This window comes from Natator depressus, chromosome 5 (genome assembly GCF_965152275.1).
Source record: "Natator depressus isolate rNatDep1 chromosome 5, rNatDep2.hap1, whole genome shotgun sequence".
NCBI classification, from domain to species: domain Eukaryota; kingdom Metazoa; phylum Chordata; order Testudines; family Cheloniidae; genus Natator; species Natator depressus.
Genome location: NC_134238.1, coordinates 40,433,152 through 40,459,395, shown reverse-complemented (window position 1 = coordinate 40,459,395; position 26,244 = coordinate 40,433,152). Strand labels below are relative to the sequence as shown.

At 42.3% G+C, this 26,244-nt stretch overlaps 1 protein-coding gene across 2 annotated transcripts in view; it reads right to left on the bottom strand.

Annotated features, from left to right (window-relative positions):
• CWC27 (CWC27 spliceosome associated cyclophilin) overlaps nt 1-26,244 on the bottom strand; it is a 208,674-nt gene that overhangs the window by 148,453 nt on the left and 33,977 nt on the right. For both annotated transcript variants that reach the window (XM_074952620.1, XM_074952621.1), the window contains exons 8-10: nt 23,685-23,764; nt 20,617-20,650; nt 14,985-15,157 (exon numbers count right to left, since the gene is read on the bottom strand). In XM_074952620.1, the coding sequence (XP_074808721.1) occupies nt 14,985-15,157; nt 20,617-20,650; nt 23,685-23,764 (287 nt within the window). The remainder of the gene's footprint in view (nt 1-14,984; nt 15,158-20,616; nt 20,651-23,684; nt 23,765-26,244) is intronic.

Below are 26,244 nucleotides of genomic sequence, written 5' to 3'. Positions count from 1 at the left end.
TTTTCACACTTGCTATCTGGTCACCCTACTCACAAAGCACCTTAAATGTGATAAGACTTGATCTCATCTTGATCTCAGCATAGAGAACCTTCCACCAAGAATATTCTGTCCGCAGCTCACATGAGTTTCACCCTGTGGTCTATCAACTGCAGTATCCCAGCCTAAGGTTGAGGCAGAGGTAGCCTCTTAATGTATGCCTATTCTGCCCATGCCAGCAAGCGTCCCAGCACGGGTTGACAAACTTGGGCTAGCGGTGCTTGCACTAGCATGCTAATAATAGCTGTGTAGGAAGCGCTTTGAAGTTGTGGCTTGGGCTAGAGCTCAGGTTCTGAATTTTTTACTGCGACATTTTAAACCAATGAGCTCCAGTCCAAGTCACAACTTCAAAGCACTATCTACACCGCTATTCTTAGAGTTCTAGCACAAGCACTGCTACCCCAAGTCTGTACACACGAGCTGGGAGGTTTGTAGACACACCCTTAGAGAGAATATATAGCTTACACTCCATAATATAAAAAACTTACAGAACAGTATACGTGACATACAGCTCTTCTGTTACAAATTCAAACTGACTAAATATATAGGGAAATTTCCAAGATGTTCTCTACAAAATAATTACTTTAGTGGAGCTACACAAGGAAGATACAATGTTCAAAAATAGCTTTGCCTTCTCATTTGTTTACATGCTGCACAGTGCAGCACGCTCCTATCAATAAAGCAAAATATGTGAAAAAATAAAAAATAAAACCTTAACAAGAAAAGCAATCATGGAGCAGCAAACGAAATAGGACAGAAATTTTGTGGAGAATCCAAGCGCGATTTTTTTGAGATAAAAATGTGTGCTCCTCTCTACAAAATGCATGATAAAGCCCTGTGGTTACTGTCCTATTTTCAGTGCAGAGAAGAGTACACTCAGAGACCAAGAACACAAATTTATGATGTCGTAACTGTATAATTTTTGGTTTATTATAGCAATTACTTCCAGCAACTGAAAAATTATTTTCTGGAATTCTAATCTTTTTTCTTCTTTGCTATAGAAACGCCACTATCTCCTGGTTTACAGCTGTGTACTATGCCCATTCAAGTCAAAAGACAGATTCCCATGGATTCAATGGACTGTGAATATATCCTTCAGGAACGGAGAAGTTAGAAAGATGAAAACTATATTACTTTTATCTTTGAACTCACTTGGCCTTTTCTCTATTACAGTAAGTGACTGAGCAGTTATAACCGTGTATATACCAGTAATTACAAAATCTCATACTTCTAATCTGTTTAAAATACCTTTGTACACTTGTTTGGTTAAAAGGGTAGCATATAAAAGTTGTCACTGGCACTTAATCATTCTTCCCAAGGCAGGGAAAAAGGAACAATGTCAATAAATTGTGCACTTACTGTTGTATGAGCATGCATGGATCTTGGATTTAAGAGAATACTCATTCATATAAATGGAGCACAATAAGATACATCTTTAACAGTTATTCACACCATAAATCAAATGTGCATTTCTTGAAGCACATACAGGGGATGAATATCACTTCTTATTTTGTGTCAAACATGAACATTTTAAATTGGTTTTAATCAAAACTTTCACTGACAGCACTGAAATGCAAGTACCACTTTGTCACATATTAATATAGGTATGCAGAAATAAGAAAATGTTGCAATGAAAAATTCCAGGCACCACTGTAATGAAGAGTGGAACAGAAAAGAACTGAAATATTCTAAAATACAAGATAGAATGTGACAGGCAGTGCTGGGCAAGTGTCACACTGAGTTCATGCATTAATCTTTTATAGTAATACAATGTTCCTGGAGTCATATATTCCCATCTGTTACTGGTTATGTGTGACATGAATTTGGTAGTTTTAATAGTATCATACAGATGATGTAAATTTCACAAAACCTGGCATTCTTGTCATCTCTGCCCATGAAAGGACTTGACAAAAGTTGGAGGTGAGGACAAAGGGCCAATGATAAAATTGCATGGATCGCCCTGCATTATACACAGCTGTAGCTAATTAATTTCAGTGTGCTCACAAACATAAAAATCAATCAATTTAAATCTGTTTAATTTTAAGTCAAATGTTTATATATTTAATTAACAATAAAGCCAACATATTTAATAGTTTTTATTTGTTCTAGGACTAAACATGTCCAGAATGTGCCTTGATGCTGAAACTGTATAAGAATCTAAACAGAATAGAAGCTACATCAGAATAGAAGCTACATATGGTTTGCCTGATTTACTGTTCTTCAGACTGGAAAATGTTCTCAGTTGCTCAGTTAACATCAAACTTTCATCCCACAAAGCATCATTCAATAAAGAGAGAGATTTTTTCACTCTATTAATAACTGTTTTGAAAGTATAACTACTGATTTAACGTAACAGTAAAATAGGATATAAAAAGAATACTAATAAGATATGACAAAGCACCCAACAGACAGGAGTTAGCTAAAATATCTGCAAACTCAGCAGGAGCAAACAAACTGATGTAGGGCAATCCTTACTGAGATAAATATAGAATTCTATCACTTCTCTGTTTAGACTCTGAAGATTTTATCAAATTGAACAGAGAGAAATGTATTTCCAATGTTACATTAATTCTTTAACTACTGTCACTTATTAAAGCACATGTGCAATTTGATTAAAAGAGCTTTTTTTTTAAAAAAAAATTACTGATAAGGATTTGCTGCTTTAGTGTCCAACAATAACCCTTCCAATGTAGCATTCTTCTACAGCTACACTACATTGGCAGTAGCAACTTCTCCCAAGGAGCTTAATTCTTATTTTTGCTATATTAGATGGTAATGAACTGGGTAAATAGGGATGAACTAGACTGTAGCTAGTGTGCCATATTCTTCACGCATTCAACTCCTGGATAAAGAAATGCTTCCTCTCACAGTCTGCAAATGGCATTTGCTCTTATTCTGGAATAGGAGTGTCTTACTTGCTCTTCTCTTGTGCATAGACATCAGAGCTTTATGCTCCGGTTCCGTAACAGTAGAATAGCCTATATATCAAGGGAGGCTAGCCTAGGCATTGTAAAATGCCTTCTAGATGACAGGTTGGACATTCTTCCATTGTATAAGTTATTGTCTGCAATGCTGCCCCACAGTCACAGTATAGTGAGGAAACCAGGCCAAGCTGGTGCCCAGCTGGGAAAACTGTGGATGAGCCAGAGAGTACTCTGTGAAGCCTGGTCCAGAATCTACAATCAAGTGGATAAGGAGACATGTGCAGCAATAGACTCCTAAATTTACTTAGTGTATTAGACTCTTTTCCCCTGATGCTTCCACTCTACATGGACATAGTTTTCAGCTCCCTGGTGGCACTGATCATCCATGCATGGTAAAGGGCCAGCGGCACTCTTGTCCAAGAGTCTGTGAGCTGCTGTAGCAAAGGGATGTCAAAAGATCAGCCATGGTGTCACACTCCAGTCTGCAGAAGTGGAATTCCTCCTCTGAATACAAGTAGATCTCCAACTTGCATTTTGTGTTGTTTCCTGCCTGAGAATGTGGCATAAGTCACCCCACAGGCCAAATCACACTTGGAGTTGCAGCTAGCAAGGGATGTTAGGAGTAACAAGAAGGGTTTCTTCAGGTATGTTAGCAACAAGAAGGTGGTCAAGGAAAGTGTGGGCCTCTTACTGAATGAGGGAGGCAACCTAGTGACAGAGGATGTGGAAAAAGCAAATGTATTCAATGCTTTTTTTGCCTCTGTCTTCACGAACAGGATCAGCTCCCAGACTGCTGCGCTGGGCAGCACAGCATGGGGAGGAGGTGACCAGCCCTCTGTGGAGAAAGAAGTGGTTCAGCACTATTTAGAAAAGCTGGACGAGCACAAGTCCATGGGGTCAGATGCACTGCATCTGAGGGTGCTAAAGGAGTTGGTGGATGTGATTGCAGAGCCATTGGCCATTATCTTTGAAAACTCATGGCAATCGGGGGAGATCCCGGATGACTGGAGAAAGGCTAATGTAGTGCCCATCTTTGAAAAAGGGAAGGAGGAGGATCCAGGGAACTACAGGCCAGTCAGCCTCACCTCAGTCCCTGGAAAAATCATGGAGCAGGTCCTTAAGGAATCAATTTTGAAGCACTTTGAGGAGAGGAAAGTGATCAGGAACAGTCAGCATGGATTCACCAAGAGCAAGGCATGCCTGACTAACCTAATTGCCTTCTATGACACGATAACTGGCTCTGTGGATGAGCGGAAAGCAGTGGACGTCTTATTCCTTGACTTTAGCAAAGCTTTTGATACAGTCTCCCACAGTATTCTTGCCAGCAAGTTAAAGAAGTATGGGCTGGACGAATGGACTATAAGGTGGATAGAAAGCTGGCTAGATCATCGGGCTCAACGGCTAGTGATCAATGGCTCCATGCCTAGTTGGCAGCCGATATCAAGCGGACTGCCCCAAGGGTCGGTTCTGGAGCTGGTTTTGTTCAATATCTTCATTAATGATTTGGAGGATGGCGTAGATTGCACCCTCAGAAAGTTCGCAGATGACATTAAACTGGGAAGAGTGGTAGATGCGCTGGAAGGTAGGGATAGGATACAGAGGGACCTAGACAAATTAGAGGATTGGACCAAAAGAAATCGGATGAGGTTCAACAAGCACAAGTGCAGAGTCCTGCACTTAGGACGGAAGAATCCCATGCACCGCTACAGACTAGGGACCAAGCGGCTAGGCAGCAGTTCTGCAGAAAAGGACCTAGGGGTTACAGTTGACAAGAAGCTGGATATGAGTCAACAGTGTGCCCTTGTTGCCAAGAAGGCTAATGGCATTTTGGGCTGTATAAGTAGGAGCATTGCCAGCAGATCGAGGGACGTGGTCATTCCCCTGTGTGACTAAGTGGGGGATTTTCTTGTTTTTTTCCAATGGTTTGCATGCAGAGGGGGTGGGACTCAGTTTCCCTGGGTGTTACTGGTCTAATGAGGTGATGGGAGAGAGAGTTTGTTGTTACAGAGGACCGGTGAGGGAATTTGGGACCCCAGCCAATGGCCTGGAGAATGGAGACCCCAACGACTGGGAACCTGGGGATCCGGAGGCCCAGCTCAGGAGTCACAGCCAGTTCTGGCCAGTGGGAGGACAATGGGCTGTGAAGAGAGGACCCTGGTGATCTAACCAGCCAGAGGGGGCCAGAGGACAGAAGAGGGGAGAGGAGGCCCAGGCAACCCGGTTTACCTGGAGAGAAGACAATGGACAGAGGCGGGGCTTGGGACCAGTAATATCATATGCCCAGCTGGGAAGCAGGGGGGCTCTGGGCTGGAGAGAGAGAGCAGGCAGAGCCCACCTGGACACAGGGGAAACTTGGATGTGCTGTGCTGAGGGAGGCCAGGCCTGACCGTCCTGAGAGTTTCCTATGCTGTGTTCAAACGCTCAATAAACCCTCCTGTTTTACGCTGGCTGAGTGTCACTCCAGTCTAGATAACAGGGTTGCATTATTCCCTTTGGGAGTGGAGGCCCTGGGGGTCCAGAGCGAGTAGACTCCCTGAGGGGGCCCACGGCGAGAAACAGGTGTACTAAGGCTCAGAAAGGTGCGGCTCCAGGAGGTGGAGGGGCTTAACCCCCGAGAGAGAGTAGACCCCCAAGAAGGGCTGTCTCACTGAAGGGGGGTTTCCCCCACGGACCGCACTGGGCCAGGAGTGGGCACGACCTGGGAGTCCGTGACACCCTCTGTTCGGCATTGGTGAGGCCTCATCGGGAGAACTGTGTCCAGTTTTGGGCCCCACACTACAAGAAGGATGTGGAAAAATTGGAACGAGTCCAGCGAAGGGCAACAAAAATGATTAGGGGGCTGGAGCACATGACTTAGGAGGAGAGGCTGAGGGAACTGGGATTATTTAGTCTGCAGAAGAGAAGAATGAGGGGGGATTTGATAGCTGCATTCAACTACCTGAAAGAGGGTTCCAAAGAGGATGGATCTAGACTGTTCTCAATGGTACCAGATGACAGAACGATGACTAATGGTCTCACATTGCAGTGAGGGAGGTTTAGGTTGGATATTAAGAAAAACTTTTTCACTAGGAGGGTGGTAAAGCACTGGAATGGGTTACCTAAGGAGATGGTAGAATCTCCTTCCTTAGAGGTTTTTAAGGTCAGGCTTGACAAAGCCCTGGCTGGGAGGATTTATTTGGGGATTGGTCCTTGTAGCGAGGTGGTCACCCGCTCTTGCCCTGAAGGGCTGAAAAGCCAGCCCTTGGAGAGGGCTGGGGGCTAGAAGCTGGGCTGATTGGGGAAGTAGCCGCAGCTGGGCCAGGCTCCAATCAGGGCCCAGCTGGCCCTTAAAAAGGCTGGGAGCCAGAAGCTCAGGCAGAGTCTCTCTGGTTAGACAGGGACAGGGAGGTGGAGGCCTGGCTGCAGGGGAACTCACCCGGGGGACCTAGAGTGAGGCAGGGCTGGGCAAAGGCCTCAGGACCTGGGAAGCCCTAGGCCAGCAACTTCCCAGGCCCATATAGGTATTAGGGTTGCAGAGGGGAAGCCTGAGGGTGGGTAAAGGCAGCCAGTCCACACCCCTTGTTGCCTGTGATCATTGGCTTATACACTACAGTCTGTCCCAGGGTGCGAGGCTAGATGGTAACTGGCAGTAGCCAAGACTGAGGTGATGTGGGGATACTGGGTGAGGGTTCCCTGGGGTGGGGGAGACCCAGGGAGTGGGGGTACTGCCAGGGGGGCAGCACCCAAGGCAAGGGCACTGGGTCTTGGGAGGGACCGGGGCCAGTGGTAAGGCGGATCACTGGCCTGCAGAGGGCGCTCTGGGTTGGAAATCAAGCTAATTCCCAAGGACGACCAGCAGAAGGCACCTCCGGGTGAGTCCAAATGCTCACAGTCCTGATTTGAGCAGGGGGTTGCACCCTCAGGATATTCTGCCCCACAGGATCACATGGGGAACTCATGTTCAGCTTATTATCCATCTGAACCCCCAAATCATTTTCAGAATCATTGCTTCCCTGGGTAGAGTCCTCCTTCCTGTAAGTATGGCCTACATTTTGTTCCTATATATGTTTACATTTAGCCCTATTAAAACCCTTTTTGTTTGCTTGCACCCCCATTTACCAATGGATCCAAGTTCCTCTGTATCATTGACCTATACTCTTCATTACTTACCACTCCCTCAATTTATGTTTTTATCCACGTCATTGATAAAAATCTTAAATATGTAGGACCAAGAACCTCTGAATCTTTGAGGGTATACCCATAACAAGTTTTTGCATTTTTAGGAGGAAAGGATTCAATAAATGTGTCTTTATTTAAACCTGTTTGCAAGGACTACATTAGAGGTTAGAGAGATTCCAGCTACATCTAGGAATCATTAATTTCACTGTACTCCCTATGTTTGTATAACAATTTGTGAAATTCATTCACATACTGTTGGGAACTTTTCCCATTTCCATTGCTGTGTGATATACAAAATTGCACAGGATGAATGATTATGCAGAACATTCAGTTTATGAGAAGATGTACAATCATTTTAATGAGATACACAACCAAAAAATTTTTTTGTGTTCTTTCACTATTAACTGTATATTTTACCAGCATTTTTTTTAAAGAATTCACAATTTCAATGTGTGAAGTTAAGGTTTTCTATATTACACCTAACATTTTTCTCCAATATGTCTAAGGAAAATGCACATTTACACGTCTGAACAAGTGTATTAATTAGAACTGAGTTTGTATAATTGAAGTTACTTCCAAAAAAACAAATCAGTGTTGCATCACTTCTTTTACATTTTGAATCAGTAATTAGAGCCTCTGGCTCAGAATAATTTCTCAGTCACTTTCCTATTCAGTATTATTTAGGAGACAATCATATGTAATATACTTAAATTTCTTTAAGGCATTTGACTTGGTACCCCACAACATTTTGATTAAAAAATAGAATATACAATTAACATGGCCCACATTAAAAACTAAGTGATAAGGTCTCAAGATATAATTATAACAGGGAATCACTTCTGAGTAAGTGTGTTTTAGGAATAAAAATGACCTAATGTTGTATTTATAGATATTGATGAAACCTTAGGAAGAGTAAACTGGGTCTTTAATTAAAGGATTTAAAATAATTCAATTCAAAAAGATCCTCCATGAAATTCACTTCGGCTACCTTACATTGCAGTATTAAAGGATCGTCCTACAAGGGGGCTTCAAGAGAAGTACAGGTACAGAGAAGGGCTACTAGGATGATCCGAGAAATGGAAAACCTGTCTTATGAAAGCTTGGCTTGTTTAGGCCTAACTAAAAGAAGGTTGTTTAGGGAGCTTGGCTTGTTTAGCCTAACTAAAAGAAGGTTGAGGGGAGATATGATTGCTCTCTATAAATATATGAGAGGGATAAATACCAGAGAGGGAGAGGAATTATTTAAGCTCAGTACCAATGTGGACACAAGAACAAATGGATATAAACTGACCACCAGGAAGTTTAGACTTGAAATTAGATGGTTTCTAACCATCAGAGGAGTGAAGTTTTGGAATAGCCTTCCAAGGGAAGCAGTGGGGGCAAAAGATCTATCTGGCTTTAAGATTAAGTTTATGGAGGAGATAGTATGATGGGGTAACATGGTTTTGGTAATTAAATATTCATGGTAAATAAGCCCAATGGCCTGTGATGGGATATTAGATAGGGTGGGATCTGAGTTACCCAGGAAAGAATTTTCTGTAGTATCTGGCTGGTGAATCTTGCCCATATGCTCAGGGTTTAGCTGATCACCATATTTGGGGTCAGAAAGGAATTTTCCTCCACGGCAGATTGGAAGAGGCCCTGGAGGTGTTTCACCTTCCTCTGTAGCATGGGGCCTGGGTCACTTGCTGGAGGATTCTCTGCTCCTTGAAGCCTTTAAACCACGATTTGAGGACTTCAATAGCTCAGACATAGGTGAGAGGTTTTTCGCAGGAGTGGGTGGATGAAATTTTGTGGCCTACGCTGTGCAGGAGGTCAGACTAGATGATCATAATGGTCCCTTCTGACCTTAGTATCTATGAATCTAAGAGATCTTTCTGGCATGCCCAGTGTGTTTTTAAGATTTATCCAAATTTTAGAAAGTATTATGGTGTCTTAAATGTATACACTTTTTAAAAAAATTACTTTATTCTACCAAAGCTTTTAGCTAGCTTATCTTGTAGATTCTGAAATAGGCCTAGCCTAGAGCAGGGCTTGTGTGCTATTAATATTACCCTAGCACCCAGGAGCCCTAGTCATAGACCAGGATCCCCATTGTACTAGGAGCTGTACAAACACAACAAAAAGATGGTTCCTGCCTGAAAGAGCTTACAATCTAAGTATAAGACAAGAGAATGGATGGGTACAGACAGAGATGGGAGAGTACAAGAAACAATGAGATGGCTACAGAGGTCTACTATTAAAATACCATCTTTTAGACATAAAGATACTGGCCCTGTTATAAGCCAAGCAAAAGAAAACAGACATTTAATTTTTTTAACATGCAGCTAAAATGATTACAGGAGATGACTAAGAACAGAAATAGGAAACATCCATCCCACCACTAGTTTTCAGATCTATGTGGTTAATGCCAAAAACATGAGACCTTCCATTTGATTTTCAGATGTCATTATTCAGTAATCTCAAACACTTTTTCCCATTCCTTTACTGCCCAGTCACTCTCGACAGCTATTTCATAGATGCTGTGCAGCATAATATTGCCTTACTAAGGATGTTAAGCTCTTAGTTGACAGTAAAATTGATGATATACATTGTGGCAGTACCTTTCAGCCTATAGAACCGCAAAATGCTAGGCAATTTTATCAAGAAATTTGGAAATGATACAGAGAAATCATTTCAGCTGCCACAGAAATGCAGCCATCTTTCAGGTGAAACAAACATGCAACGCCTATTTAGCAATTATAGCAATTTTTAGTATGCAGCAATTACAAAATTTTAGAATGTGAATTAAAGCATTTGGCTCAGGATATGGAACTTAAACACTTCTACCCATTTAAAAAACACCATGAGATCTTTAATGACCGGAGCTGGAATAGAGAAAAAATTCTATTTAATATATCAGTCATATGAAGATCTTCAGATTTCCTTCTAGAAATTTCATATACATGAGTGGACTATTCCTACTATTTTGGGACTTTAAAACTATTTTTACCCACGGCCACATCCTCGGTTCCTATAGGTAACCAATGCATCTCTGTATTACTTTGTTTATTTTTGTACTGTGGCTGCATGCTGTATGCCATGTAAATAAAAAGCATGAAAAATAAATGAAACTACTCTATTTATAAATGTGTAGTACCCGAGCTCCACCTACAGGATGAAAACAAACTTACATAAAGAAATTATTTTAATCATTCACTATTCTAAAGAACCATTAGACCAGATGGGGATCTCTCTATAAAACCTCCAACTGATCCTCTCAAGCCTTTAACAACCAGAGGCCTGACATTTTTAAGGCCAACTTGATGGAATTCTAAAATTGAATTTTATTCCTGATGCACAAGTCTGACATTTTCTATTATCTAGAAGTATGCTTTTGATGTAACCAGCTGTTCTGAACTTAGGAGCTTAGATATGACAGTCTGAAAGACTCAGACTTTGGCATTTCCCTTTCATACACCAAATATATAGACAACTTGACAGAATCCCCTCATGCTTCAACACTAATGTTGAATTGGATGGTCTTCTAAGTCAGAAGATTCATATACCAAAGGTCTGACACATACTGAAGCAACCAAAATTTGCTTCACCATTCTGAGTATAACTGTATTTACAGGGAGTGGTGCCTTGGATGTTGGTGCCATGAATTTCAGAAAGTGTCTATTGTTTCCACATTGTTTTCTCTATTCCACTTTCTGACTTGTCAAATGGATTTTGTATTAAAAGAAACAAGAAGACAGTCCCAACTGACTAGATCTGCTGAAAAGGTTACCCTACTTAGAAGCCATTATTCTGAATAAATTAATTTAAAAGCTCAAAGACTCTGTTTGCATATTTACATTTCTGATGAGATGAATAACTGTGATAGAGACTAGATGTTCCTTGGCCCACTAAAATGCTACTAGAACCTCCCACTGAAGTCATGCACTGCTGATTCCACACCCTGTTTGCTGACAGACAACTCCGGCAGCACTGCCTACTCTAAACAACTGAAGCTTGGACTAGACTAGGTGGAGAAATCTCATGAGACTGTCATATCACTTATTTCCTATACATTCACATGAAGTCATTCTTCAAGACAGAATCATCAACCATGATAATGGGCTCACCATATCATCACACTGGGACCTAAGATTAATACAAGTGAATTTGGATTGAACAGTGGCATGCATTTAATTTCCATGTCCGAGAATGTCAGATTCCTATCAGCTGGAAAATAACAGATTCCAGAATTTAATGCTACTGGTACAGTAAACAAGACAGTAACGACAACTGTACACACATACCCATGGCCACTAATGCTTAAAACTGATAGAATCACGTGCAGTAGTAAAGCACCTCTCCAGGGCCAAACACAGGACACAAAGATTCTTCCCAGTATCCTTATATCTATTCCAAAGACCTTCTTTGTTTGCCATCCCTATACCTGAAGAGATGCTGTTTCCGAAAAATGAAGAGACACTCCCTTTGATGTTTCCAGTTCTGGGATGGCTATTTAATGTGGAACAGATAATAAGGCTGGAGAGCTTAATGAATTGATACACCTAGCTGATTCATTGACAAATTTTCCTGAAAGAAAGAGAATTCAGCACTTCTGCTTTAAAAGCAACCTTCAGTAAGTTCTGAGTGTAAATCTTCAGACCTTGTTTATATGTCCTATAAGCCATGCATTTAAAAAGAAAAAGAGAGAAGGGCACGCTTTTAGTGAAGTAAGAAAATTTACACCAGTGTCACTGGGTAGTCTTTTGATGCAGGACAATTTTAGAGAAAATGTGCAGCAAATTAACATAAAATGAATATGTCAAATCTATAGTTTAAATGAACTTTTGAGAGTTAAACCATGATATCTTCATAGGTTTTGTGGGTTTTTTCCCCAACTAATGGGAGGCTGACTTTCTCTGATGTGGATATTAAAAAAAAAAAATACTAAATTGGGTTGTTCTAATTCAAAAAGAATGCAAATTTTTTATTTGGTTAAGTAAATCAATTACACATTGACGGTCACTGAACAAAAAAACCAATGAATAATTGTAATTCTGCCATGTGTCTTAAAAAAATTGTTTTTGCTATTTCATGGAACATAACCTACTATGAAAAACATTTCATAAATATTTAAGAAAAAATAGGAAAAAACATTTTGAACTGTTTTGTCAATTTAGAATGTTTTAAATTCATTTTAATTTAATGTCCAAATGTATAATAAATCTTTGTATTTCTTGTTTTCCCTACCCTCTCCCAGGCTGCCACTGCCAGCTATACAACTTCCAGCTTCTATGAGGAAAAAAAAGTCCTAGTGGCCCAAGAAATTCCATTAAAAGTGACATGTGTCTATTGCGGGAAGGAATGACTTTTGAACTGCTTCTTTCTTGCTCTGGTAGTTCCCTTCTTCCTAAGGTGTTACCTTACTCTGTGGACGGCCAACATCACTTTCAAATATAAGTTACTTAAATAGCTATATTGAAAGCTCACTTCACCCACTGATGTAGCTAGTTCTACAAAAAATACTTTTAAAGTGGCTTCACAACCTTTGGAGCAATTGAGACAGGATGAGGATGAGAGTTAAAGGAGAACACCTTGTTCATCAAAGCTCCACAAGAACCATTGTTAAGAGTGGAAGCTGAACTGAAGGAGGAAAACCAACTATTGTCTACACTCATCAACAATTTTCTGGTAGCAGGGCTGGGTAAGTTTTTACTTTAATTTCAAAACCTACATTAAGAGCACATAACAGTGAAATTTGAAGGAATTTAAAATTAAACTAAAAGATACTTTTTGGACAATTTTAATTTGTAGTCAACTTAATATACAAATAAGATAGTCCCGTGATAGCTGATTAGTACTTGTGGAGAGAAAATTATTTGGTCAAGAACCTCTGGTGTACACATTTATTGACATATTTTGAAACAATTCCTAATAAGTTTGATATTATCCACCCATAATATCATCTCCTTGTACATCATCTCAGGCACAGATGCTTAAACACACATACATGCACATGTATAACTTGTTCTGATAAACAACAACTGAGGGCTTTTCTTAACTACTGGGGTAAGTTGACCTAAGTTACGCTACTCCAGCTATGTGAATAGCTTAGGTCAACTTACCCCAGTGTCTTCACTGCGCTGCGTCGACGGGAGATGCTCTCCTCCGGTCGACTTATCGTACTCTTCTCGGGGAGCTGGAGTACTGGAGTCAACTGGAGAGTGCTCTGCCATCGATTTAGCGGGTCTTCTCTAGACCTGCTAAATCGACACCTGCTGCATCGATTGCAGCAGGTTGATCTCCCGGGTAGTGAAGACAAGCCCTAAGGCTAAGATTTAGTCACAGGTGTTTTTAGTAAAAGTCATGTACAATAAACAAAAATTCAGGGACTCTGACTTGTCCATGACTTCTATTATAAATACCCCTAACTAAATCTTAGCTGTTTTTAGGGCACTACCGCTCTGGGGAGCTCCCAGGGGCTGCTGCTCTCAGAAATTCTGGATGCCTCTGCTCTGTGGGGTCCCAGGGTCCAACAGCTAGCCTCTGCTCCGGCAGCAGGGGCTAACTGTTTCTGGTCACCCCTGGGGCCGCTGCTCCAGCCACCTCTAGGGCAGCCCTCAGGACCGCTGCTGCTCCGGTGGTCTCCATGGCCACTGCTTGGGCAGTCTCAGGGACAGCTGCTACTCGGGTGGTCCCCAGGGCCAGCTGCCTGGCGTTGTTTGAGCGGTGGCTGGTGCGGCTAGCCCCAGGGCGACTCCAGCAGTAGCTGGTACAGCTGGGGTCAGTTGCACTGGCTGCTGCAGAACTCTCAGAGGTCATGGAATCTGTGACTTCTGCATCCTCCGTGACAGATTTGGAGCCTTAATGATCTGGTTTACTGGAGATATGAATACTCTTCAGATATTTTTCTACTTGATAGGAACAGGAGTCAACAGATGACTAACAGGCCTTTAATATTTAGCCCATATATTTCTCAACAGGGACCACTACAGCTTAACATTTCAGTTACAAGATAAACTTCCAGAGTTCATATTTAATAGTTTTTAGCTAGAAAACCTGTAAAATTTTGTCACATATGAAGTGGATTAATTATACACCTAGATTATCTTGCTACTTTTTACAACACGCTATTATCATCTCTGACCACATCACATTCTCAGCGGTTCTCAAACTTCATTGCATTGTGACCCCCTTCTCACAACAAAAATTACTGTATGACCACAGCAGGGGGAACTGAAGCCTGAGCCCACTTAAGCCCCGCCGCCCCAGGTGAGGAGCCAAAGCTGAAGCCCAAGAGCTTCAGCCCCAGGTGGAGGGCCTGTAACCTGAGCCCTGCCGCCCAAGGCTGAAGCCCTCTGTCTTCGGCCCCGGATGGCGGGGATCTGGCTTCAACACTGGGTTCCAGCAACTCTAATGCCAGCCATGGAGACCACATTAAAACATGGTCACGACCCCTGTGGGGTTCTGACCCACAGTTTGAGAAAGGCTGAGCTGAATTCACTCTCTATGGTGAATCAAATAGTTTACTATTACATCAGAAAGACATCAGCAAAGTTACAAATCCCATGATTTAAACACAGCCATCTTACTCTTGCATGTGGGAACAACAAAAGCCCACATGAAATTAATACAAATTATATAATTACCCTAACACAATTCCTGCAGTAAATCAAACATTTAATTCAACTGCTGAATGAAAAATTAAGAAATGTGCTTATCACTGAAGTTAATCAATTAATTCTTAGGGGGAGGGGGAATCAAATTTTTAAACTACAGCAATTCAAATATATGTAACTTTCAGCATAGTAAAAAGCAATGCTAAAGATGAGCAGTTAAACATCTTATTGTAAATTTCAAATCAGGAAAAATCTGCATGTTGCTTACCTGCGGCTAGTTGTTTTCTTCTCAGTTTCTGGTGGTTCTTTAAACGGTAGCTTAACATTTTCATTTTTATCTTTTCTCAACTTCTTAGCTATGCGTTCTTTCACTTGATATTTCTCGTCACTATCCATTTCACCTTCTTCTTTATCGCTACTGTCATCCTCCTCCTCTTCTTCCTAAGTTGATTTAAACAGACAGCTTTAATTTTAGCTCTATTTTACTAGAGGATTTTTTTAAGTTGAACAACTTCTCAGCAAGAGAGCGGATATGATTACATTTATAATTTATATGCCCATATATGCTAATATTTTGTAATTGCCTCAAAATATGAACTATGTAAACCGAGAAACATATCCTCTACATCTTTCAGAGGTACCTTAGAAGATGAACCAGTAGTATCAACAAAGGACTTACATTTTTCAGAGCTACAGTCACAAATACAGGTATTTAAATATTAAATAACTCCACACTATTTAATATCCTAAATCATTTATTCTTAAACTGTGGTCTGTGGACCCCTTGGGATCTGTCTGAAACCAGGGTATCTTAACTGATTCCAGATTCTAAACTTTATTAAAAGACAAATTAAATATTTTCTTTATATTCTCCATGTAAACAATTACTGTGTATTACATAACACAGGATTTTTATACAATCCTGAATGGAAGGGGAGGTGGTTCTATATATCCACAGTGCTTCTTTGCACAGTATGAAAACACACATCTGTGATGCAAGTGTCACACTGGCATGTTGCAAATATAAACAATTACTTTTTATAAATATTATAAATTTTTATACGTAAAAAGAGAGTACTTGTGGCACCTTGGACTAACAAATTTATTTGAGCATAAGCTTTTGTGAGCTACAGCTCACTTCATTGGATGCATGCAGTGGAAAATACAGTGGGGAGATTTTATGTACACAGAGAACATGGAACAATGGGTTACCATAGACACTGTAACAACAGTGATCAGGTAAGGTGAGCTATTATCAGCAGGAGAGAAAAAAAACCTTTTGTAGTGATGACCAAAGTGGGCCATTTACAGCAGTTGACAAGAACGTCTGAGGAACAGTGGGGGGCGGAAGGGGAGAAATAAACATGGGGAAATAGTTTTACTTTGTGTAATGACCCATCCACTCCCACTCTCTATTCAAGCCTAAGTTTATTGTATCCAGTTTGCAAATTAATTCCAATTCAGCAGTCTCTCATTGGAGTCTGTTTTTTGAAGTATTGTTGTTGAAGTCTTGCCACTTTTAGGACTGAAATCGAGTGACCAGAGAGATTGAAGTGTTCTCCAACTGCTTTTTGAATGTTATAATTCTTGACGTCTGATTTCTGTCCATTGATTCTTTTACGTAGAGACTGTCCAGTTTGGCCAATGTACATGGCAGAGGGGCATTGCTGTCACATGGCATATATCACATTGGTGGATGTGCAGGTGAACGAGCCTCTGATAGTGTGGCTGATGTGATTAGACCTTATGATGGTGTCCCCTGAATAGATATGTGGACACCGTTGGCAATGGGCTTTGTTGCAAGGATAGGTTCCTGGGTTAGTGGTTTTGTAGTGTAGTGTGTGGTTGCTGGTGAGTATTTGCTTCAGGTTGGGGGGCTGTCTGTAAGCAAGGACTGGGCTGTCTCCCAAGATCTGTGAGAGTGATGGGTCGTCCTTCAGGATAGGTTGCAGATCCTTGATGATGCGCTGGAGAGGTTTTAGTTGGAGGCTGAAGGTGATGGCTAGTGGCGTTCTGTTATTTCCTTTGTTGGGCCTGTCCTGTAGTAGGTAGCTTCTGGGTGCTCTTCTGGCTCTCTCAATCTGTGTCTTCACTTCAGCAGGTGGGTATTGTAGTTTTAAGAATGCTAGATAGAGATCTTGCAGGTGTTTGTCTCTGCCTGAGGGGTTGGAGCAAATGCGGTTGTATCGTAGAGCTTGGCTGTAGACAATGGATCGTGTGGTGTGGTCTGGATGGAAGCTGGAGGCATGTAGGTAAGTACAGTGGTCAGCAGGCTTCCCGTATAGGGTGGTGTTTATGTGCCCATCGCTTATTAGCACCATGGTGTCCAGGAAGTGGATTTCTTGTGTGGACTGGTCCAGGCTGAGGTTGATGGTGGGATGGAAATTGTTGAAATCATGGTGGAATTCCTCAAGGGCTTCTTTTCCATGGGTCCAGATGATGATGATGTCGTCAGTGTAGCACAAGTAGAGTAGGGGCATTAGGGGACGAGAGCTGAGCAAGCATTGTTCTAAGCCCACCATAAAAATGTTGGCATACTGTGGGGCCATGCGGGTACCCATTGCAGTGCCGCTGATTTGAAGGTATACATTGTCCCCAAATGTGAAATAGTTATGGGCGAGGACAAAGTCACAAAGTTCAGCCACCAGGTTTGCCGTGACATTATCGGAGATACTGTTCCTGACGGCTTGCAGTCAATCTTTGTGTGGAATGTTGGTGTAGAGGGCTTCTACAACCATAGTGGCTAGGATGGTGTTTTCAGGAAGATCACCGATGGATTGTAGTTTCCTCAGGAAGTCAGTTGTGTCTCAAAGATAGCTAGGAGTGTTGGTAGCGTAGGGCCTGAGGAGGGAGTCTACATAGCCAGACAATCCTGCTGTTAGGGTGCCAATGCCTGAGATGGGGCATCCAGGATTTCCAGGTTTATGGATCTTGGGTAGCAGATAGAATACCCCTATTCAGGGTTCTAGGGGTTTGTTATATATGTTAATGAAAATGATGTACCTGCTTCTCTGGAGATATCTCTAACAGGATTCTCACTTTGATGTCTCAACTTTCTATTTTAAGACCAGATTAAAAGATAACTCCATGCAGGTCATGTGGCTGGTAGTTCCACCTATCATGAACTGGCCAAAAACGAACAAGTATCTCTGTACCCTCTTCTGTTTCATGGAGGGCTTGACATTTTTCAAAGCTCCCATTAAAAAACGTGTGTCATGGGATATTGATGCTGACAAAAGCTCCTTTTGAACTACCTGATTCCTCTGAACTTAAGTTTCTTAAATTCAAGGTCGTTTTCCTAGTGGCTGTGGCTTTGGTTTGAAGAGTGACTAATCTACAGGCCCAAGTGACTGACCCATCTTATAATAAATTTACAAAAATATAGTGATGTTTCAAACTCATTCGAGATTCCTCCCCATAATTATGTTGGAAGTCCACCTTAATGCGCCTGCTATCCTGCCAACTTTCCCCACATACATGCATGCTCATCCCAGGAACACCTTCATAAACATGTCATGTTATCATGCGGTCATGGGGGTTCTATTTAGAGTGCAGTAAAAGGCTTGGAAAGTGCTCCCAACTTTTTTCCTTTTGTTAACAATTTTCTGGGTATTGTGGTTATCACGAGGATCCAAGTGGATCTCCTTTTTTTTTTAAATATGACCTGGCTGGCCTGAAGCTGGAAAGCCACGTCAAGGCTGCTGTTATTGCCTATCTCAGAGGTATTTTTCTTTCAGATATCTGCAAAGCTGTGACAGGATCCTTTCTCCATACATTTATAAAGCATTATTGTTTGGATTTGGCCTCCAGAAGGGAATCACATTTTGGACTCTCAGTACTTGGATTTACCACGAACAAATCAGCTTGATTTTCTTCTTTGACAAGGTAACTGGTTTGGTCGATAGGAGAAAAGCAGTGGACATAATATACCATAATATACATGACATTCTGATAAGTAAGCTGGAGAATGTGGGATTGCCAGAACTACTATTAAGTGGATACATAACTGGTTAAACAACTGCAAACAAAGAGTAACTATTAATGGAATGATGTCAGAATGGAGGGAGGTCTCAAGGGGGCTCCACAGGGATCTGTTCTGGGTCCAGTGTTGTTTAACATCTTTATTAATGACCTAGATGTAGGTAGAGCATACTGATCAAGTTTGGAGGATAGAGCTAAAATTCAGAGGGATCTTGAGAAACTGGAGAACTGGGGTACGGATAATAAAATGAAATTCAACGAAGACAAATGCAAGGTGCTACACTTAGGGAAGAAAACCCAAATGCACAAATACAAAATGTGGGGGAAACTGGCTTGGCAGCATCATTGCTGAGAAGGAGTTGTGGTGGATCACAGCCTCAACATGAGTCAGCAATGAGATGGTGTTGCCAAAAAAAAAAGGCAAATGCAATTTTAGGTTGCATTAACAGTGGCATAGCATGTAAGTCATGGGAAGTGATAGTACTGCTCAACACGGCACTGGTTACGCCTCTGGAGTACTGTGTCCAGTTTTGGTAAGCAATGTATAGAAAGGACATAGAGAAACTGGAAGGGAGGTGGGGGGGCCTAATACTGGCCTTCAAATATTTGAAAGGCTGCCATAAAAAAAATGGATAAAAGTTGTTCTCTTGCCACAGAGGGCAGGACAAGAGGCAATGATTTCAAATTACATTACAGCAGATTTAGATTAAATCTCAGGGGAAAACTTCCTAACTGTAAGAACAGTAGGACAATGGAACAGACTGCCTCGGGAGGTTGTGGAAGCTTCTTCACTGGAGGTTTTCAAAAGGAGGCTGGATAGCCATCTGTATTGGATGGTTTAGACATAACAAATCCTGCCTCTTGGTTAGACTAGTTGACACTTATGGTACCTTCTAACCCTATGATTCTATTCTGGAACCTTTTCCAAAAGGAGTGGGGGAGTTCAGCCTCCCCTAAGAAGGTATGCTGTATGGATGGATGTTCCTTAAGTTGAAGCTGGTCAAATATTGTTTGTGCAAAGTTTTTCTACTTCCCTCTGGTTCCTGCTCAAACTGAGGGCCAAGTCATGGCAAGAGAGTAAGAGAGCCTAAGACCAGTCACTCATACCATGTGTAATTGTGTGGGCTGGAGCAGACTGTACAGAGCTACTATCTCCTGCTGCCCATGAAAGCTTCTCCAACCCATTTGCCAGCATTGTTATGTTGGGGCAATTATACTCTACCAGGCCTATACCTGGCACATGATTTTTTTCCCTGCCTGGAGTCTCAAAGTCACAATTTTGCTCTAGGGACAGTGCAATAATATGCTGCCCCTGGCACAAAGACTCAGGCAAAGCCACACTTCAACCAAAAAGTTTTATTCTCCATAATAAAATGTAGGAAGGAGCTTTTTTGCAGTTAAAAAAACCTCCATGTTCCATTGTTGGCTCTGGACTGTGTATTATTTCTGTTCATTGCAGTTTGTTTACCTTAAGGATATTCCTCAAGTTTCTGATTCTCAGAAGTGAGAATCCTAATAGATACAGTGTAGTTGTAGCCATGATAGATGGCATTTTTAGTAAAGGAAAAGTTACTTGAAATTCTGCTTCTATAAATACATCTTTCCACTCAGATTCTCACACACCTCAGTGGCTGGAGATTTTTCATTTGTGGTATTTGTTCCATTACATAATTTTTTTTTCCTTCTTGACTGATTTATAACTTTGGAGGAACGTTGTCTACCACTAAGTTGCTGTCAGAAATGTTCAGACAGCAGTCTATGCAGAATGTGGGAGGTGGTGTGTGGCAGGTCAGGGTCACACTCTACCCTGCTGAATCTTTAGAGTATTACCTCGCCCTTAAGAGCAATAATTCACATGAAATATAGAATGAGTATCTACAACGAGTCAAAACTTTGTTTGCAGAAGAAGTGCCACTCACCTTGTCTGAATCCCTCACTTCATTTGCTTTTTCTCTAGGGGGGAAAAAAAGAGACAATCCATATAAGATAGTAGTTCCTTCTCTAAAGCACTCTGAATCTGTTGATAAGAGTCATATTTAAAAACAGTACAGCAGTATCTTAATCAAGAATTCACTTAGGTTATATATTTAAAACTATGCCAGAGTTTCCCGCTCATCACTATAATGTCAGTTGATTATATTTTTCCACCATTTGATTGTCACACCCACTAGCTAGAAGAGTGGGACAGACCAGTAAGAAAACACAATGTTACCATGTAAGGGGTAAATTCAGTTAGTGAGCACTGTGATAGGGTGCTGGGCAAAGGGTTGCTGATTCAGCCCTCTGTCACACCAGCTCCTCTTTAGGGGGATAAATTAGAGCTGGCTGGAGATAACCTAGCCCTAACTGGGGAAGCAGAGATAGCTGCTGCCTAATTAGCCTGGGGCTGTATAAAAGCCTCAGGGGAAGGAAGCCAGAGGAAGAGCAGAAGGAAAGGGAAAAGGCAGGGAGTGGAAACAGGGAGGTAGCTCTTCCCTCCCTCCTGCCTGCAGATGGTGAAGGGCCAACTGTATATGGTGAAACTGTGGTGGGAACAAGCCTGTGAATAAACTGCACCAGTGGATACTAACCCTAGGGTCTCAGAGTGACTTTGTGGACTTAGCAGAGGCAGGAGCCAAGGGGGAACTGCCGCACTCTGCTACAGCACATTTCAAGACCTCCAAACCAAACAGCAATGTATGCATTTTCTGCGAATCTGGAGGACTTTGTGCTCTTAAACCAAGCAATTCTGGCCCAAATGAAGAGCACAACAGGCAAGTGGAGGGAAGATGGTGTGGGTATAACCCAGGGGTAGGCAACCTATGGCACGCATGCCAAAGGTGGCATGCGAGTTGATTTTCAGTGGCACTCACACTGCCTGGGTCGTGGCCACCGGTCCCAGGGGCTCCGCTGCCGACCTGGGGTACCAGCTGCTGGCCCGCTGCCGACCTGAGGTACCAGCTGCTGGCCCGCTGCCAGCTAGGGTTCCGTCCGCCGGCCCCGCTCAGCCCGCTGCTGGCCCCAGGTCCCGGCCATCGGTCCCGGGGGCTCCGCTGCTGGCCTGAGGTACTGGCCACTGGCCCCCAGCCAGCCAGGGTTCCATCTGCCAGCCCCGCTCAGCCTGCTGACGATCCCAGGTGCCAACCACTTGTCCGGGGGCTCTGCTGCTGGTCTGGGGTCCCATCTGGCCCACTGGCCCAGCCTGTGGCAGTGAGGGGTGCAGACAGGGGCAAGAGGGGGCACAGCTCAGCACTCCCACCTTAAAAATTGTTCCAGCACCATTGTACTGGGATATTTAAGTCCTGATTTGCTGCTTACACCACTTTCATGTCACGTGGAACAGCGCACTGCATTTGATGTTGAGATTAGAATGTACATACAAGAACTGGAATCAGAATTTTCTGACAAATTTCAAGATTTCCAGCGATTTGGCCCAATGCTTTATTTTCTAATTAAACCTGAAAAGTTCAATGAAAGCAACTTGGATTTGTCTGTATTTCAGTGGATGGGTGTTGAAGATTTCAAAATGCAGCTCATTCAGTTAAAAAGCTCAGAATTGTGGGCATCAAACTTCAGAGATCTGCGGAGTACACTTAAAGCTACCAAGAGAGATCATGGGGCCTCTGTTCTGACCTGCAGGACATCCCTGCCAGTGAAATTTAACTGTCTAAAGAAAATTGTGTTTGCAATGCTTTCAGCATTTGGATCCACATACCTGTGTGAACAGGTATTTTCACACATGAAAACTGTCCTCTGTCCCTCTCGAAGCCGGTTAACAACTGATCACTCAGAAGCCTGTGTGCAGCTTAAAGTATCCAAATACATGCCAGACATTGGAAAACTCAGCAAGGAAAAGCAAGGGCAAGGATCACACTAAACTGATAATATCTGATAAATTTTAGTTTAATTTTAAATGAAGCTTCTTAAACATTTTTAAAACTTTATTTACTTTACATACAACAATAGATTATAGACTTATAGAAAGAGACCTTCTAAAAACATTAAAATGTATTACTGGCACGCAAAACCTTAAATTAGAGTGAATAAACGAAGACTCGGCACACCACTTCTGAAAGGTTGCTGACCCCTGGTATAACCCTTTAGAGAAATTATGGTGGTCCTAGAGACCACTTTGGACAAAGATGAAGTAGCAGGATACCTACCTCATCTACACTTACTTTGAATAAGCATGAAAAGAGGTTGCTCCTGAAAGCAATAATGGCAGTCAAAAGAATTCAACTGAAAACATAAAAAAGCGAAACTATGTCATCTGTTGATTTTTGGACTAGTGGGTATACTAGAATGAAATGTAAAAACAAAAAACCTAAACTTCCTTTATTCATACTACTAAGATGGACATCTATGATCTCACATATAAACTATTCCTGGACTTGTAGCGTGAGTAGTTGGCATCTAGGGCAGCCTTTTCTCTAACTGCACATTTTATGGGATTTATTGGGATTTAGGGGAGGAGAACAGCGACAACCTGTTGTTCTTGTGATTCTTATCTATTTTCTTTCCCTTCTCTATTACTCCCTATTCCTAAACTCTTCAGTCTCCAAGCTATCTTTACCATTCATCTACAAATAAATAAATTTATTATTGATTGATGGGCAATCTAGCATAGATCAGGCATTAGTAGATATTTTTACTAATCATATATAATCTCCCAATATCTGGTTTTCTAAACTGTAAACATGTATAATATTATGAGCATTCAGTGAAATTTCTTTAAAGGAATCCCAAAGGCCAAGACTTGATGAAGTGCTCCAAGCCAATAAGAAGGTTCTTTCCCAGCCCTCTCTCATCATGTCTCTGGTGATGGGAAACATTTTGGCACACCAACAATGACTTGAATTTAATGACAAAATAGTTTTATTCAGGAAGCCTTGTATGGAGAGAACTGTTACTCAGAAAAAGCAATGGATAAAATGAAAGTGCATGGTGCCAATGAGATCTAACATATTGAAACTGAAGCAGTTCTGTAGATTAGAACTATTGTATTCACCTTTTAACAGCAGGAACTGAGCTTAGATGTGGATCATCCTTCAGCAAGTCATGACTACTTTTACTTTTTCCCTTCATGCTCTATAAAAATATAAACAAATAAAATAAAAGTTACACAACCATATTTAGGAGAGTGGGAAGTGAAGAGAGGGGACTCTGGTAAAAATTGTAATTTCTTTCCTGTTAATTTTAGCCCAAGAAGTAAGGGAGAGAGAGGCAAAAAGGGAGTTATTGTGACATCACTCTTCCTTTCAAGGGGACTGGCTAGTTGATTCTACAAATTTAATAGCTCTTTCAGCACTAAAAATGCTATTAAATCTAAAAATATAGATCATAACAGTTTCAGAGAAACAGTCCCACTGCCACCAACACAATACAATAGAAAAGTGGGATACCCCAGCTGGTGTAGACAAACTTGGGTAACCAAAAAGATAAGAAAGTCTGTCATCTCTCCATGCCAGTTCAGACAGTTGCCACTTATAGCAGCACTATCCATCACTAGAACAGACAGACAGAGATTAAACAACTCAGAGTGTAGCATGCAGGAACCATCTACTGAAGGTAGTATCCATAAAACCTGACAGAACAAATCTAAAGATCTGACTACACGCCCAGGTCCTTATATACAAAGGTTCAAGTAGGAAAGCATTCCCTTCTCAACCGAAGAGACAGCGTGAATGTGAACTAAGGTTTGACAGACAGTGGAGCCTTTATTCAGCATATATTTCTGAAATGTAGTACTTTAAGGACTCAATATCCACTGCTTGAAGCCTCAGGAAGGTGCCACTGAGCCCATCCTCAATGAAGAAAAGAACGTCAGAAAGGTCACATCTGAAGATTTAACTTTTTATCCTGAATTAATCCCTGTCGACACCCTCAACTTTGTATGATGTGGAAGTCAGATTTTTTTACCCATTTAGCTATGTGAAAAATTTGTTCCAATAAGTCCCTTCTTCTTCTTAGGGCATGGCTAAACTTGCATATTTAGAGCGCTGTGAGTTAAACCAGCCCTCGGAGAGTGCAACAGGGAAAGCGCTGCAGTGTGTTCACACTGTTAGCTGCACACGCACTGCCGTGGCCACATTTGCGGCACTTGCAGCGGCATTGGGAGCGGTGCATTGTGGGCAGCTATCCCACAGAGCACCTCTTCCCATTCTGGAGCTGTGGCTTGTGGGAAGGGGATGCGGGGCATTCTGGGTCCTGTCCCAATGCATCCCCCCAATGCATCCCCCGTGATGCATCCCAGCAATCCCTGTGCTTCCATCCACATTTGGCACCTTCTTTCAATGTTTTTTGTACTGTGCTTTCTGTCTTCCCTTTTGGTCTGTGGGAATGAATCCCGATGTGCTGAGGAATATGCTGATGGGTCTCGCCAGCACGTCACGTTTGGCAGTCGAGTTACTCCTTAAGCTACAAACTGACAGCGAGGAGTCCAACGATATCGACTCATGTAACACATATGACACGAGATTGCTTGTGGCATTCATGGACATGCTCACCACCGTGGAACGCCACTTTTGGTCTTGGGAAACAAGCACTGAGTGGTGGGATCACATCGTCCTGCAAGTCTGGGATGATGAGCAGCGGCTGCAGAACTTTTGGATGAGAAAAGCCACTTTCATGGGACTGTGTGATGAGCTTGCCCCCATCCTGCGGAAATGAGATTGAGAGCTGCCCTGCCGGTGGAGAAGCGGGTGGTTATTGCAATCTGGAAGCTGGCAACTCCAGACAGCTACTGATCTGTCGCTAACCAGTTTGGAGTGGGAAAGTCGACCACTGGAATCGTGTTGATGCTAGTTTACAGGGCCATTAATCGCATCCTGCTCAGAAGAACCGTGACTCTGGGTAATGTGCATGACATTGTGGCTGGCTTTGCACAAATGGGTTTCCCTAACTGCAGAGGGGCAATAGATGTGACGCATATTCCAATTCTGGCACCAGCCCCCCTAGCCTCTGAGTACATTAATCGGAAGGGGTATTTCTCGATGGTTCTCCAGGCGCTTGTGGATCACTGTGGGCGTTTCATTGACATTAACGCAGGCTGGCCTGGAAAGGTGCATGATGAACGCATCTTTCGGAACACTGGCCTGTTCAGGAAGCTGCAAGCCAGGACTTTTTTCCCAGACCAGAAGTTCACCGTAGGGGAAGTCAGAATGCCCATTGTGATCCTTGGAGACCTCGCTTACCCTTTAATGCCGTGGCTCATAAAACCTTACACCGGGAGCCTTGAAAGTAGCAAGGAGCGATTCAACAACAGGCTGAGCCAGTGCAGAATGACTGCGGAGCGTGCTTTTGGCAGTTTAAAGGGCTGCTCGCGCTCTCTGTATGGGAAGCTGGACCTGGCCAATGACAACATCCCTGCGCTTATATCCGCGTGCTGTACCCTCCAAAACATTTGTGATGGGAAGGGTGAAAGATTCACTCAGGCATGGAACTCGGAGGTTCAACACCTGGAGGCTGAATCTGAACAGCCAGAGAGCAGGGCTATTAGAGGGGCCCAGCACGGGGCTGCAAGGATCAGGGATGCCTTGAGAGAGCAATTTGAGGCCAAAAGCCACCAG